Here is a 16,861-nt window from a genome sequence, read left to right as displayed (position 1 = left end):
TCAGGTCATTTGAAAACATCATTCAATCATTAACAATAAACAAAAACATGAGATTAGTCCAAAACATTTTGCATTTAATTATGACTCTGGTTTTATTCACATGCATTCGGTTCTGCGTTACTGGCACCAGCGTCAATAACTTTCGCGGCAACAAGGCTTGCCATTAGCTGTTTCGGTTGCTGACGATTTTTAGGGATGCACGAGCCGTTGATACGCACCGGCTCGCGAAAGTAATGAACGGTTTTTTGAGCGCCCCGAAACTGATCTTTCGCTCGAAGCCGAAGTTTACCGAGACAGTACGTTTTGTGTGTATATGATACATATTCTGATTTTGATCTCTGTCAATGTATTCCTTGTACAACTTTTTCGTTATGCGTATCGCGCATTGGTTGTGCGAAGTCAGAGCAAATTCTGTGCGAATTGAAAGGACACGTTGGATGATTAAAGCTTGAACTTTTGCGTGTACTTTGTTCAAAACTCTACAATTCAAGCAACCAATAAAATATCGCACTCAGTATGATTTTCAAAAACTCTGGGGCTTTCATTTGAGCATGCGAACATCAAAATCGGAATAAGCGCTCTGTAAAAAGCGTTTTTTTGTTATTTTTCTTTTTTGGGTCGATTCTGATACACTACACATATAAACAACATATTTACACATACATACGTACAGGCACGCATACACAAACATACATAAACTGTTCAATTCGCGATCTGAGTAAATTGGTATACAACACATGGCTCTCAGTGCCATTAATTTTTCCTTAAAAATTAAATGTCTCATATAAAAAATACTCTTTGATCAATATTTTAAAATCTAAGCCACTAATCAAAAATCCACTCGGTAGCATTCTGGGGGAGCACAGTAGCTTTCGTTTGCGTATAAGATCATTAAAATCGGATATTGCGTTCTGTAAGAAAGGTGCGTTAGTATTTTGCGGCACATACATACAGACAACATACATACACACACATACACACACACATACACACACACATACACACGAACAGACATTGCTCAGTTCGTCGAGCTGAGTCGAAAGGTATATACGATTCGGCCCTCCGGATCTTGGATCTATTTTGCGTTTTTCGACCGATTTTATAACCTTTGTTTAGTATAACAAAGGTAAAACGCGTTTCTCGTGCGTGCGAAACGCCCTAGCTCAGTGAATATGTTCAAGATCAAAATATTCTTTTTCAAAAACATTCCAGACACATATAGTATCTACTTCTTCCCTAATACTAACTTGAGCTTTCGAAAGGTATTCAGCTCACTCACTCACATCATTCCCGATCGCCGGTCAAACCAACGGCTGTCAGCTCTAGGTCGCACCCACCGAATAACTTATCTGCAAATCCTGTCTGGTTGTTTGGCTCAATAGACACTAGTACGAGTTGATGCAAAACAGGCAGCAAACGATGACGGTTCCACCGCTCTGGCAGAGACTATTTTCTTATTCCAGTCATGCATCGCCAGCCGCGTGGAGCAAAAAGATAAACGCGAGAATAACGATCTTGATTTGGCATCATCCTCGTCTCCCACCGAAGGCTGCATATCCAGCTTTTCTAGCAGGAAAATTGGGCCAAAAATACGAAGGCAGACGGGGGATAAATTTATGACTATGTCGTGATTTTCTTGCCCAAGGTTGATGTCATAACGAATTTCTCTGTCTTCGTTAGCAGTTGGTGAACATGATCCGGAGTTGCTAGAAAAATATCGACTGAAATTTAAACCAGTGCTTTAATTGAAGCTCTGACGATACTCGAATTCCAGATAGCAAAGCACAACAGAACAGCATTGACCGTACGCGTATGGTCATAAGCCACGGGCGATGATGCTTGCTAGGGAAAATTACGAAAAATCACGTTCCACTTAGACAGTGTGGTACAGTGGAGTGGGAAAGTTTTCCCCATACTAGCTTTATTGCAGAAAAATTTACATGTGTGTGCCAACTCCAGAGTCTCAGACTGGCGCCACCTTTCTGATCCCAGGTCGTTGCCTCCCAGCACAGCACCGAAGCAGGAAAGTGTTCGATGGAGTGAATAAAAAAGTAGCAAAATTAATTGAGTGATACTTGAAAGCATAACAACCTGTTCCATTCAACGTCAACCCGTGCGGTCGGGTTGCCAACCGACGGCAGAATCGCAGTAACGACAAACGATAATAAAACTCACGTTCGCCCACTCGACATCACGCCGAGGCGGTTTTGCTCACTTAGCCGTAAGGAGTGCAGTGGAATACTTATCGAGAAAGTAAGTATGCGCTCTTAATGTAATCATTTAAAAGTATTCGATATTGTTTCGTAAACAAAGATCATCGGTGGAATCAGAAAGCAGATATCATTCCGCACAGAAATTGGTCCCGTCTGTCGGTTTTATCTGTTTTGCTCAAGTTATTGAGAGCACACTTTGTAACGATCCGAATTACGCCTTCTCCATCTCTTCGTACACTTCAATCAAACCGAACAACATCCTCAATCAAGAACCGCTCAGCAAAAGTTTCCACCGAAATTACTTTTTCCTTTGTTTTTGATGAAAAACAGCTCACGCTTGGTATGCCAGGCACGGAAGTCGACAATCAACGCGGTAACTGGGTGGCGCCGTCGTCGTGCGTCTTCGTCTGAAAACGACTGAAATCGAAACGGTGCTTTTGGGGGAGGAGAGGCGAGGGGAGGGGTCTCATTTCCGCTGCAATGTGCTATCGCCTCACGTACTTTTTGACTGGAAATTTTCCTTTCACGCGTAAAACAAATACAACAACTTTCGCTGCTGTTATGACACTGTGCCGCCACAGTGTCCCTTTCCCGGTGTGTTTCCAACTGAATGAACAGCAAACAGCAGAAATTGGAAAAGCGCCCGTCACGGGGAGGCCGACCGAAATGGGCAGGGCTGGGGGGTAAACTTCAACTTGCGTCATAAACGTGATGCAAGCCTCGGGTGTTTCTTCTTCTGTCTTGCTCGTGGCGCTAGGAAGTGCCATCAGGGAGGGTGGCGGAACAAACCGGGAAATGGCTAAATTATAAATTTATTACTGCGGGTTGTCAAACTTTTGATGACATGACGGGGCCGCTGCGCGGCTGCGGTCGTGTCAGCATTTGCTTTCATGTGCATTAAAAGTGCCCACTAAGCATGGCAGCCAGTTGTTTCTGCTGTGTGTGCTCAGACGGGACAAACAAGATGATTATTGCTGACGGTAGAAAGTCGGTAAAAGTTTTGCTTGGGATTTAAGAAGGACCGCAAGCTGGCTAACTAACCGCCGCAATCTGCAGTACAAAGGCTCCGCATGTAGCATTCATACTGTTTTGGGTCACATACAGACAATATTTTTGTCGGGGTTTGGGTCATATGAAGGCTATATTTTCGCTTTACTGACCGGAGTTAATTTTGGTAATAACTTCAAAAAGTACATGGCTACCTTGTCAAATATTTCATAGCTGTTATGATGATTACTATTACGTAATTTTTGTGATACCGAACTAAAAATCCACAGCTCAAAGCCTAGAGGGTTTCCTCAAATTTTAGAGTCATTTTAAAACTCCATAAACACTCCCGCACATCGAAGCGACTACCAATCGAATTAAAGTCGACATAGTTGATAAAAAATTTAATAAAATAACAGAAGAGTTGTGTACAAAACCACGACCACAAGTTAGACGTAGAACTGCTTAAAGTTGTTTTTTTACATCGCTTGCATTCTTGCATTCGGTGGAAGACGATAGCAAAAGATGCAGCGCACTTGACCCATGCAACAGTTTATTACGCTGTTGCGTGTTGCATATTGCAGCTGTGCGGCCGGGGGGCAACGAAGTTCTGTTCGTGCTGTCTGGTGACAGAATATTACTGAATGTTGCCGTAACGTCGAATTAACCGTCTTTATCATGGCGTTCCAATATTTTGGACTAAGTTTCATCAATTTTCTGAAACAAACTCAGAATTTCCAGTAGAATACGCTGAACTTCCGATTGGGTTCAGATTAGCTTCGTATTTACCGCCGGTGTTTATACACAGTATCCTCGAATTGTGGTGAACATCACACTGCTGCGTATTTGTAATGAATTTTGATCACAGTTGTAATTCAACAAAAATACCCCTGACACCCAGTATTATATTTTTTTCACGGGAGACCGTACAGTGCAAAATAAAACATATAAAAGAATCTCGTTATTGGAAAAAATATCGTAAAAAGATCGTTTGAAAAACTAACGCACCTTAAATACCGCACAAAAATCACGTAATGCATGAAGTGGAAGGGGGTTAAACCTGCGTTACTTATTGTTACATACTAAAAAGAGGGGATACTTGAGACCGTTACGTAACTAATTACAAAACTGAAATTGGGTCATTTTTTACAAAATTGAAAATTTGTAAAGAAACAGCTTGTTTAACATTACGTAGAGGAGTCTTATCAAACGTGTGTTATTGTTACATAGGGAGGAGGAGTCTGAAAATTCGATTTTTTGAGTTATTTAATTTATGTATTACGTCTTATTCCACAGCAAGCAATTCCACAAAAAACGGGCAACTAATTTATTCGCCCATTTTTGATTTGGCTGAAATTTTGCATAGACGTTTCTATAGGCAAAAGATGCCATTTTGTGCTATGGGTTTAATTTTTTGAAACACGACTCATTTTTGAGAAGCTATTGAAAAGTGCTATTTTAGGTAGGGATTGATGATCACAGGCACGGATTTGAGGGGGGGGGCAAAGGGGGCAAATGCCCCGGGCCTCCCGATTCAAGGGGCCCTCCTAGTCCTGGGCCGACCTTTTTTTTTGCTCGTCACCTCCCAGAACGTTACTCTAAATGTTTTGAGAAAAGAGGGCCTCACAAACAAATTTGCCCCGGGCCCCCCACCGTCTAAATCCGGCCCTGGATGATCACAAATATTTTTAGGGTCAATACGGTTTGTTTGATCGGTGTGACGTCTTCGGCAAATCTGTAGATAATAATATTATTTTTCCAAAAAAAACATTCACTCTAAAAATATTTTTTTTAAAGTTAAGAGAAAAATTATAAAATAATTATCTAAAAAAGCCCTTCTTTTCAAATTTTTTTTTTCTACAAAAACTCTATAAAAAAGATTACCTAAATAATGCAACCGGTCCGATAATGGAAAAATAAAAAAAAGTTATGATTTTTTGAAAAAAAAATTTTTTTGAATAATTTTTTTCGGAAGACACTATGCCAATCAAACAAACCTTTTTGGCTGTAGAAATATTTTTATTTTCCAATAGAGCAGTCTATGGGGAATTAAAAATATTTTGCAGTCAAAACGGTCTGTTTGACTGGCATAGTGTCTTCAGCAAAGTTGTAGATAATAATTTTGTTCCTTCCACCCTGTGATAGAAAAATAGGTTTTTTTTTCAAAAAATCGTAGCTTCTTTTTCTTGATTTCTCCATGACCAGACCGGATCCATTGTTTAGGTAGTCTTTATAGAAAAAAATTGCATTTTTAAATAATGAGTTTTTTAAGATAATTGATTTTAATTTTTCGTTAAACTTTTTTTCAAAAAATGAATAATATTTTTTAGAGTGCTTTTTTTAGAGAGACAAAGTTATTATCACACGTCACACCGATCAAACAAACCGTTTTGACCTTGAAAATATTTGTAATCATCAATATCTTCCCAAAGGAACGAACGATTCCCTAGCGTTGCTTTCTACTGAAATTCAACTCGCCTTTGCTCGAAAAGAGCAAATGGCTTCTGCATTCTTGGACATTATGGGGGCTTTTGACTGTGTCTCTGTAGAAGTTTTAACCGAGAAACTTCACTTGCAGGGACTTTCGCCAAATTTAAATAATATTTTGCTCAATTTGTTGTCAGAAAAGCATATGTATTTCTCACATGGTGATTCGACAACTTCCCGAATTAGTTACATGGGTCTTCCCCAGGGCTCATGTTTAAGCCCTCTCTGATATAATTTTTAAGTCTGAGCTGGTCGTTTTTTCTAGGAAGCATAACCCAGCTCAGCTGCAGCTCCTACTAACGGGTAAAACGATCACTCAGGTTTTGGTCGCTAAATATCTCGGGGTCTGGTTCGACTCTAAATGCACCTGAGCTTGCCATATTAGATATCTGACACAAAAATGCCAACAGAGGATTAGTTTTCTTCGTACGATTACCGGAGCTTGGTGGGGTTCTCACCCAGGAGACCTTCTAAGGTTATACCAAACAACGATATTGTCAGTTCTTGAATACGGTTGTTTCTGCTTTCGCTCCGCCGCGAACACGCACATTATAAAACTAGAAAGAATACAATATCGTTGTTTGCGTATTGCCTTGGGCTGCATGCAGTCGACTCATACGATGAGTCTTGAAGTGCTAGCGGGTATTCTTCTGTTGAAACATCGTGTTAGGAATCTCTCTTACCGGCTGCTAATTAGATGCGCAGTTATGAACCCATTAGTAATTGAAAATTTCGAGAGGTTGGTCGACCTTCAATCTCAATCCAGATTTATGACTTTATATTTTGACTATATGGCTCAAGATATTAACCCTTCTTCATACGTTCCTTTCAATGTCGCACTTTTAGATACTTCTTTAATGCTATATTCTTCGACACCACCATGAAAGAAGACATTTCTGGTATCCCGGATCAATGGCGACCGCAAGAGATCCCTAAGCTTTTTTCCAATAAGTTTAAACATGTTAGTTGTGATAAAATGTTTTACACTGACGGATCTAATCTAGATGAGTCCACTGGCTTCGGTGTTTTTCACGAAAATTTTACCGCCTCCTACAAACTCGATGCTCCTGCTTCCGTGTACGTCGCAGAACTTGCTGCTATTCAGTACTCCCTTGGGATCATCGAAACCCTACCCACTGACCACTACTTCATCTTCACAGACAGTCTCTTGGCCATTGAGGCTCTGCGATCGATGAAGCCTGTGAAGCCTGTGTATTTCCTGGGGAAAACACGGCGGTTTTCTAAGTGCTTCAACAGATAAAAAATACCAGGTTACCTTAGCGTGGGTCCCTTCTCATTGTTCCGGGCAATGAAAAGGCTGACTCTTTAGCTAAGGTGGGTGCTATTGATGGCGATATTTATGATAGACCAATTGCTTATGATGAATTTTTCAGTATTTTGCGTCAGAGGACGCGCAAAAGTTGGCAATTATCATGGAATACAGATGAACTGGGACGGTGGCTACATTCCATTTCTCCTAAGGTATCGACGAAAGCATGGTTCAAGGGGTTGGATGTAGGTCGAGACTTCATTCGCGTGATGTCCAGACTCATGTCCAATCACTATACGTTAAACACGCTTCTCTTTCGTATAGGGCTTGTGGAAAGTAATCACTGCATTTGTGGCGATGGCTACCACGACATTGAGCATGTTGTTTGGTCGTGTACCGAATTCTCTGGTGCTAGGTCCAAGCTGATAGATTCCCTTCGGGCCGAGGAAAACAACCGAAAGTTCCCGTTAGAGACATTCTGGGTAGCGGTGATCTCCAGTACATGACACAGCTATACTGTTTTTGAAAATTGCCGACATTCAAATTTAAAATTATTTTGTCTACTTGTCAGAATACCACTATGCTGGAGACACATAAACGGAACCAACATCTTTGTTTACGCAAACACTTCAGACCAAAACTGCGCCACATCACTATTACTGCTCTACCAGTTGAAAAACAAAGTGTTGATATAGTTTTAAGTCATGATTGTACTCCCCTCCTCTCACCTTTAATCCCCACTAGCTCGTAGTCGGCCGCGAGAAATTAAAAAAGTGCCTCCCTCTTTTTCCTGCTAACTTAGACATTATAAGAATTGTATTTGGCTCAGTAAAAATGAGGATGTATCGTGCCGTGTCAAATAAACTATTTTAAACTAAAAAAAACTAATCAATATCTTCCCAAAATATTATTTTTCAATAGCTTCTCAAAAATGAGTTGTGTTTCAAAAAAATTAACCAATGGCACAAATGGCATCTTTTACCTATAAAAACGTCTATGCAAAGTTTTAGCCAAATCAAAAATGACAATGAAAAAAAAATATTAAAACTGGGTTATTTTTTTGTGGAACTGCTCTTATTTGGAAAGCCGTCGTCAAAAAACGATGTAAAAAAACCTTACTGTAATTTGATTCAACAAAAAAAGTTATCAGTTGGAGATGATCGACCCCATACTAAGCGAGCGCTCCACCATCTGTGCTACATCCCTCGTATTCCAATGCCGTTTTAAATGTTGCCAGCTTAACATGAATGAGAATCAGTTGGAAGGGAACCTCAGTAGAAACAGGATCATTGTTGCCTCCGCTGTTAAGTTGTCCAACTAAAGCAAACAGTCACGCATTGTGAATTGTTCCGCTTTCAACGTTTGATCTGCTACTTTTGTTAACTACACAGCTTGTGTACGGCGCATGTTATTTTGTGTTGTGCAAACATTAACTAGCAGGCAAGCAGCTGAAACAAGATCCCCTCACCGGTTGATGTCGGCACCACCGTTAGCAGCACGTAGCAGCAGCTGCTGGGTAGCTGAATAGGCTTCAGATAACCAGGAAAAGATACATTTTCGCAGAAAAGAACGGCTATGAAAGGTAGTTTTTTGTTTGTTTTTTTTTTTTCTACGATGTCGATTGTATATGTGGATGAAAGAAGAAGCAATTGACCCGTGTGGTTCCGGAGAGGGAATCTCTATCGATTCGCTGCCCGATACCTGATCCATCGGGAAAAACTATACCCGGATAGCTATCCGGACCCCTAGGTTGTCTTCTTTCGGCCCAAATCAAAAACAATGTAGACTTGCAGGGATCTGGCACGATGTTCAGCCGTAACTGAAATCAATTAAGTTCCCCTCAATAAACTGCGTGTTTTAGTGTCAAGCCTCAAGGAGGCAAACGAGATCGTTATTTGTGAGCTTTTCACCATGGAGTACCGCGTGTACATTCCAGCTCGCGCAGTGGAGATTGACGGCGTGGCCACCGACGCGAGTCTTACTGTCGAGGATCTGTTAAAGGCAGGAACCGGCCGTTTTGAGGATTCCAGCCTTCAGACGGTAAAGATACTGGATTGCAAACAATTGTACTTTGTATCGTTCGACAAGGGTGTAAAAACTTCCACCCAATCAGACTCTTTTCGCGTGAATTTCGCCGGGACTACTCTGCCGAACCATGTGTTCGCGGACAAGGTGCGTCTATCCGTGCGCTTGTTTGTACCGCGGGTAATGACCTGCCCCAACTGATCAAACTACCACCAAAACGCTCGCTATTGTGGTAATAATGATGGACGAGACAATATTTCAAGTGCAAGTTTTGCTCTTAAAGGCAATAGGTTGAATCAGCAGAGATAAAATTATCTACGAGGCGATTGTGGCTGAATTCAAAACAAATGATATCGAATATAAAAAGCGACTAAAACGAATAAGATCGGAATGGAGCGGTTATGGTAGGAAAGCACAACTCTGTTATGCGATTGTTTGAAAGAGACTGTCCTGGTTTGATTTGCATAAAATTGTACAAGTCATTCACTAGTACTATACGCCAATAATGCGTATGAAAAGTTACCAGAATATATCGAATATCTAATGCGAGATGTTCATAACTATATTTATAGTAATCTAAAACTTGATACGTAATTCAAACGTATTTAAGAAATAGTAGATTTGAAATCGAAGAAGATTTTACATCCGGTACAGATTTTATATACAGATTTTTTTATTGTTAAATTTTTCTAATGAGAAATACAGATATAAATGTTGCAACCCTGCGAGTATAACCAGTTAAAGGACGAAAACTGCGTGTTTCATCATTCAACCCGCGTTTGAGAAACCTGACATAACTAAATATAATAACGAAACAACCGTTTCGTTGCAACAAGCGTTTGAAGTACCCTAATGAAGTGTTGACACGTCACTAGGAAGCTTAAATCGTGAAATGAATAATCGAAAATGTGAGTTTTTCAAGCCAAAAATCTGCTATCTTGTGTAGAAATACAAATAATTCTCCAAATATAATACACCATTGAACGCTTTCCCTTGTACTAATGAGTCATTTCCCTAACACAGACGTCAGGAAGGTAGAGCATATGATTGCAAATATACTTATTTGTTACTAAAGAGCTATAGAAACGACAGCGGTTGAATTTTCGAACACCTGCATAGACAACTGCAGGAAACAGTGTATTGGACTGATGAAACAATTATACTCACTGGCATGCCGTAGGTTGCGGTTGTTGTAGCGAAACAAGATAGCGATGTTCAAAATTATCGTCGTTCCGGTCGTGAGCTATGCCATGTCATTATTGGGGTTCCTGTGTCGAGACCCATAAAACGAAGCTCCAGGTTGTCCAAAATCGTCCACTTAGAAACGTAATAAATGTTTCCTACGACACCCGAATCACAGAGCTGCATCGAATTTAGAATTCCATTGTAAAATTTCTTTCGAGTTCATTCCAGTTTCAAATGTCGCCAAGGATAGTCGGCGGCAACAAGAAGATCCGCCAGCTTACCTTCAGGTCACAATGCATCGATAAATCGTTGCGCACGTCGATCGCAACAATAGGCGATCGATGAAATCAAAAAGAAGACGACAAAAAAAATTACCCCATGCCCGCGGGCTAACAAAGATGCAAAACACTGTAACAATGTTGTCGAAGGATAGGCAAAGAAAAATGACCGAAAAACACGACATCTTGGTCACGTTTTTGGTCAGAATGGCCTACACAAGGATCCAAATGAGGTGAAAACGATATTAAATGTCAAACCTCCGAGGGATGTCAAGGAAGCCCGAGCGTTCGTCGGTCTAGCGAATTATTTTGCCAAATTTTGTTCAACTTTGCACTAGTACGCTACGAAGTTGTCCTAGACGGACAGTGACGAAGTTCCTTTCGGAGGATACAGTTTTGGCTAATTACGACCCTAGCTACCGATAAAACTCTACTGTTACGCATCTAATGAAGGCATCGGTGCTGTGATTATCGACGACTATCCTGACAAGACTGAACGAACCCTTTCATTCGTCTCGAAATGTTCAAGAAGCATGACGTTTGGTAAAAAAGATTTTTTTTAATATGATTATTGCACCCCAGAGATTGAACCCCAATGGAATATTTTTTATTCTCTTAAAAATCGCTGTGGAGTCTGCATTCTTGTATTAGAATTCTAGAGAGAAAACGGTTAGTAATTTATTTCTTGAACCATCGATTTGTTCAGCCATTAAACGTGGACGTCTACTTCCTGAAGTGAGAAAATTTCGCGATTCAACTGCTTTCATTGCCAACAAAGCTCATTGCCCCAGCTCTCCGTCGCAAGAGGGGGCAAAAGTGCTGTAAAGTCAACCAGCAAATTGCAGCTTTTTACTGATGACAATATTCTAGCGCCCGGTGTAAAACCCGCGTTGAGTACTGGCTTCTTTTGTGGACCCTACACCCGATCAAATGCGAGCAAGTGTTGGGCTCTTTATAACCAAGATGGCCAGTTGGAAGAAAGCTAACAAAAACTGTTCACGAAATTCTCCGTCTGGGCCACACAAAAGCGACAAAAGGCACCCGAGGACATTAAGCCTAATTAGTGTGGGTTAATTACATTATTTTCCCATTTCCATTCATAAGCAGCGCGCTGCGAGCAATGTGAAAGGAATGGAGGCAAGACGACAGATTTTGCCGAATGTCCCTCCTTTCTGGCCCCCAAAACAGCGAAAGCAATATGTAGGGTAGGTGTGCTCCGAATCGGCACTTTGGAGTAGTAAAAGAGCTGCCTTTTCTGCGGATACGAAAGTGAAAGAATGAAATTAATTTCGATACATTAAATTAATTAGCTTGAAATATTACGTTTCGAAATTAGAAGGCCAAATGTAGCACCAAGTTTTGGGATTGTGAAACGCGGGAGAATCGGTTTTTGAATTTCAAATTAACTTTCATTGTTCTTGTTTTGCTATGCTTGGTGCGGGAAACTACGGTTAGTGGTGAGCCAACTTTGGCTTTTTCGCTTTTGTAAAACGCGAAGGAACCGCGATAGCAAGGGTAAGATTGAATTTATCTGGTTCTGATGGAAGTTTTACCACTATAAACAAAACCACGAACACGTATAGTCTAATAACAAACACCTTTTCTATCCTTTCAGACAATCCACCCAAGGACAAATGATCGTCGTTGGGGATGGAGCACTACTCATAGTAGGCACATTCAAAAGACGAGTTCCTGATCCTGACTTTAAGGTAAATTAAGCCATAATTGAATGAACACAGAATAACACAATTGAGGAATTACCGATATTGCCAAATTCTCAAAGTTCCGCTGAAATCTGAGTGAATTGGCATGGAATCCCTCAATTCTATCCACAGCATCATGCACGTTTCCAACCTAACCACTGCAGACAGGCTTCTAACCGAAGCCAACTGAAAGAAACAATTCAATTTACCTGCCTGTGACACTAGTCAGGACTATATTCTTCGCACACAATCCCTCAAACATTGCACCACACTAACACTCCTATGTGGTCACATAGTGCAAGCTATTTTCGTTCCTTCACTCTGTAGAGTGGACAAGAAACTCATATCATCGCTGTCCCGACTATTTTCAGCATTTTCTCCACATACAGCTTCTTATCGCTCGGATAGCTGAACAGTCCCAGCGAAAAAAAGGCGAGATATTGTGCTAAAATAAACACCGCAGAAAAGTGCAACAGTCATTGCCATTCGCGTCCGTTCCGCATTTCTTTTGTATCGATTTTTTCCAGCGATGGACCAGTAGAAATGCGGTATTAGCACCAATTTTTTTCTACCATTCGATTGCATCTCACAGCAAGAAAAAAAAAACAACTGACTGTTGCTAGATGAAAGGAAGTTCCACATCCTGGTGCAAAGGATATTGAAAGCATTTCATTTCCGTTTGCTCGGGAATTCTTTCCACCGCGGAGGGCGGGTGGTGGGTGCGCATCACCGCCTGCATAACGATGTTTTATTTCTGCCTTGTTTGTCAACAAAAGGATTGGATTTTCCCCCAAGCCATAGATTTGTTGTTTCGGATTAGTGTTTTCAGGCCAATCGTACGTTACCAATCGAGAAACTAATTGCGACCGACTGGACGGCGGGTTTCCTACATATCTGGTGGAGGGATAATCACCTCTCTTTTGGCGTGAAAGTGGATCTCCGATCAATCATTGACCAATAGTAATTGCATTCGATTATTTCCACGAATATTTCACGACTAATGCGGACAAATATCTAAAGAAGTGTTTATGAAAGAATTAGCTAATCTTTGCTCTCAACGGCACCAAAAATGTTTGTTAAACCAAACAATTTTAGATATACAAAGAACTTTTTATGCTGAATCGGTTTTAAATTTTAGTTATAATAGTAAGTAATTGCATCTTTCGTTTCCCATTCCAATGCACATGGCTGCTATTGAGTATTTTTATTTCTTCTCCTTTTTTGGACTCAGTGTTTGTGTTGTTTCATTATTCTATTGAATTCGTATTTTGATTAAAAGAACTAAATTAATACATTCCTCATGTTGAATAGCATTCATTTTCGATAATAATCTTCATTTCTTTCAATTTCAGTTTTTAACACTTCATTTCCCCTATTGATTTTGTTGCTGAATATAAGAATTAACCCCATTATTTGACATTTTATTCCGTGATATTTAAAAAAAACCAGGGTGTTAGAGATAAAATAATATTTATTATTTCTCAATTGTTGGTATCTTTTCTATTGAATTGAACGAAAAGCAATGTAAAACCTCAATTCTGTATTCCGTTTCCGGAGCCGTATGTTACATTCTTGGCTGTTGGAGTTAGTACAATGAAATAATTAATATGTTTTTTCCATGGTACTAACTCTAGCAGTCAAAAATATAACATACGATGATCGTCGTTATCATCATCGGGTGTCGGCTATCGCTTCGGGCTAGAGTGGTAATTCAACCATGTTCTCCTCCTGAACGCTTTCGATAGGCTCATATTGTTTACTCTCGACAAACGTGACGTCTCTGCTAATGAAGATTTTACGGGTGGTTTTGTCCAAGAAACGATACTCCTTGTGGTCCTGAGAATATCCCACGAACGTTAGCTTCTGGGATGTAGGACTGAGTTTCTTCGTTGCTGCTTCGGAATGTGTACCCATTGCGCTAGCATCAAAAACTTGAAGATGGCCAACATCAGGTTTGCGACCATTCCACAATTCATATGACGTGACGGAAATGGATCTTGATGGTGATATATTTTGAAAATATACAGCCGTCCTGAATCGAACAGTAGACACCAGCTCATCTCGACCAAGTACCGGTTTCGTCGCTCTGCTACTCCGTTTTGCTGCGAACTCTAGACTACCGTGTATTGTACCCTGATGCCCTCTCGACGGTAGAACTGCTGTAATCTCCTCCTTGATCGGAGCGTACCACTTTTGGTTTACGACCGAACTATGTTTTGACCGCCTCAACATATTCTTGAATTTTGTTCTTGATTTCGATTCCTTGGGAAAGGGTGTCCGGGAACTTTTAACACTCGCAGATTGCCTTCAGCTCCACACTCGTGAATCTCCAATCCGGTGACTAATCGTCTCTTTTCTTTCGGGAAATCGCGTTCAGGTCCCGGTGGCCAAATTTCTGGTGCCACTCGTGCTTAAAACACTCATTATGGCTCTCACCTGTCAGCAAGGTAATTTCTTGGGGTTGCTTCAAGAAATAGAGGCCTTGTTTGAGCATTGCTATAGCTACCGTCTGGTTGCCACGCATCACTCGGCAATCTTTGATGTCGAAAATAACAGTTGCATTTTTCTGCACCAGCGACGGAACGGACAAAAGGGTCATCGCTAGCGCTGGTGTGTAGAGCACCTTGCACACAGTCATTTCGGATTGCCTACCCTAGTCGTTGTAGCACTGGATCATACCGGGGCCTTCACCTTCGATGACAGCTCACTTTCCATCGGCAAGTGTGACGTGTTTCACCTCGCTTTCGCGAAGATTCGTGAAAAATTCTCGACTTGCAACGGTGTGGCTGCTCGCTCCTGAGTTCATGATCCACGGTTTGTCCGCGCCTCGATCGTCGTTCCGCTTGACCAAAAATGCGAAAGAAAGCGAATAGGAATTTACCTCTTCCTTTGACGACGATAATGATAGTTTTCCTGGTTTTCGGAACTTCTGTTTCGCCTCGTTGTCTTGAGGAGATTGCCGGCAATCCCTTATTAGGTTGCTTACTTTCTTGCAGTAATGGCTCGCCTTTTTACCTTTGTCCGTCCCGGAACCCAGCCGTTTCGAGGCTTCGTCCAAGAGTTTTTGGTTGACAAGTTCTAGGATCAGGTCCTCATCCGACAGGGTCTCAAGGGAGGTGGTGAAGGTATCAAATGAGCTTGGATGACTCCTCAGGATCATCGCGACCATAAGATTTTCTTCCAGCTTTTGTCCGGAATTTGCAGGGCTGATGAACAATTTCTCCATGGCAAAAACGTGCTCCGCCATGTTCTCTCCTTCCGAGTATTTTTTGTTGCAGATTCGCTTCGATAACGAAACTTTTGACGTGAGGCTCAACTTTTGATGATGGTCTTAGAGTGCTTTCAAGGCTTCTTTTGCGGTTTTCGGCGGACGAATCAGCGTATGTTGATTGTCTTCGATTAGCAACCCGATAGTCGCCCTGGCCTTTGCATCCCCAGCGATCCAAACTGTAGCTTCAGCCTCAAGGGTCGGTTTCACGCCTGGTTCCACGTATTGCCACATGTCCTCCCGCACCACGAGGAGTTCCACCTTGAAGCGCCAGCTTGCATAGTTTGAATTGTTCAGCTTCTTTAGATTGAATCGGCTTCCGTCCATTTTCCAGAAAAATCTTAATGAAATATTCAATCTTGCGGAAAACTCTCCATGCTTGCCCTTAACCTATTGTAATAGCAACAGTGGGGCTGAATGAAAAGTCAACCGGTGTGAACGGTTACTGACTAACGAATGAATAATTTAAACTCTCTAATATCAAATGTTTGCTGTGATTGAATTCGATATGTTATTCGGTTGCTTCGTTGCTATGCAATGGAGATTTGCATACAACAAAGGGACCCACTATAGGGTTTTTTTTTTATCTGCACCAGAATCACAAACACATTTGTAAATTCTAATTTAGGGTAACACATGGCTGGACACGTGTAACTTGAGACCCTAATGCGGCCATTCACCTTTGTCCAGCAACTCCTATCCCAACCTCCACGTGATGCCGACCGGAATACGAGTAACCTTAGCGGAGTTCGGATAACCAACCCCCGGTGGAAACTATGGTCGTATGCTAACTGGGAAGGGGGTCGTACGCGGCTGTATCCCCATAGGGGCGGCATACAACAGCGTCTGACCCGGAGCGGGCGGCTGAATTATGGAATGCTGTATCCCGCCAGCTACACCTAAGATGGCAGCCCCATCAGCAGGATGGGGCGAACAACGAATTTAGAAATACGGAACGGATCAATCGGCAAAGACCTAGGTTACGAACACGGATAAAGATTAAGGTAAACGATTGGAAATTGGGTACTTGGAACGTCCGATCTCTCAATGAACCGGCGCGGGCTGGCTTGCTTGCTCGAGAACTACAGCGGCAGGGAGTCGAAATCGCAGCGATTCAGGAGGTTCGATGGCCAAATTCCGGAGAAAGGGAATTCCGTGCAGTGGACCCTATTGCACGCACTTCTTTCAAGTACCACATCTACTACAGGGGCGGCAAAGCAGCAGAACGGGACGTCGGTTTCGTAGTACTGGAAAATCAGAAAACAAGAGTCATCTGGTGGAGGCCCGTTGATGACCGTGTATGCGTGTTGAGGATTAAGGGCAAATTCTTCAACTACAGTTTAATCAACACCTACGCACCGACAAACGACAAACCCGATGAAGTCAAAGATGAGTTCTATGACAAGCTTGAGCGAATCTATGACGAGTGCCCAAAACACGACGTA

At 41.6% G+C, this 16,861-nt stretch overlaps 1 protein-coding gene across 1 annotated transcript in view; it reads left to right on the top strand.

The window, feature by feature from the left end:
- LOC129726013 (uncharacterized) overlaps window positions 1-16,861 on the top strand; it is a 172,672-nt gene that overhangs the window by 133,380 nt on the left and 22,431 nt on the right. Inside the window, exon 4 of the mRNA XM_055682538.1 lies at window positions 12,061-12,154. Within this exon, the coding sequence (XP_055538513.1) occupies window positions 12,061-12,154 (94 nt within the window). The remainder of the gene's footprint in view (window positions 1-12,060; window positions 12,155-16,861) is intronic.

Source organism: Wyeomyia smithii, chromosome 2 (genome assembly GCF_029784165.1).
Source record: "Wyeomyia smithii strain HCP4-BCI-WySm-NY-G18 chromosome 2, ASM2978416v1, whole genome shotgun sequence".
In the NCBI taxonomy this organism is placed as follows: domain Eukaryota; kingdom Metazoa; phylum Arthropoda; class Insecta; order Diptera; family Culicidae; genus Wyeomyia; species Wyeomyia smithii.
Note: the sequence above shows the minus strand (reverse complement) of the source record. Positions and strands in the feature narration are given on the sequence as shown.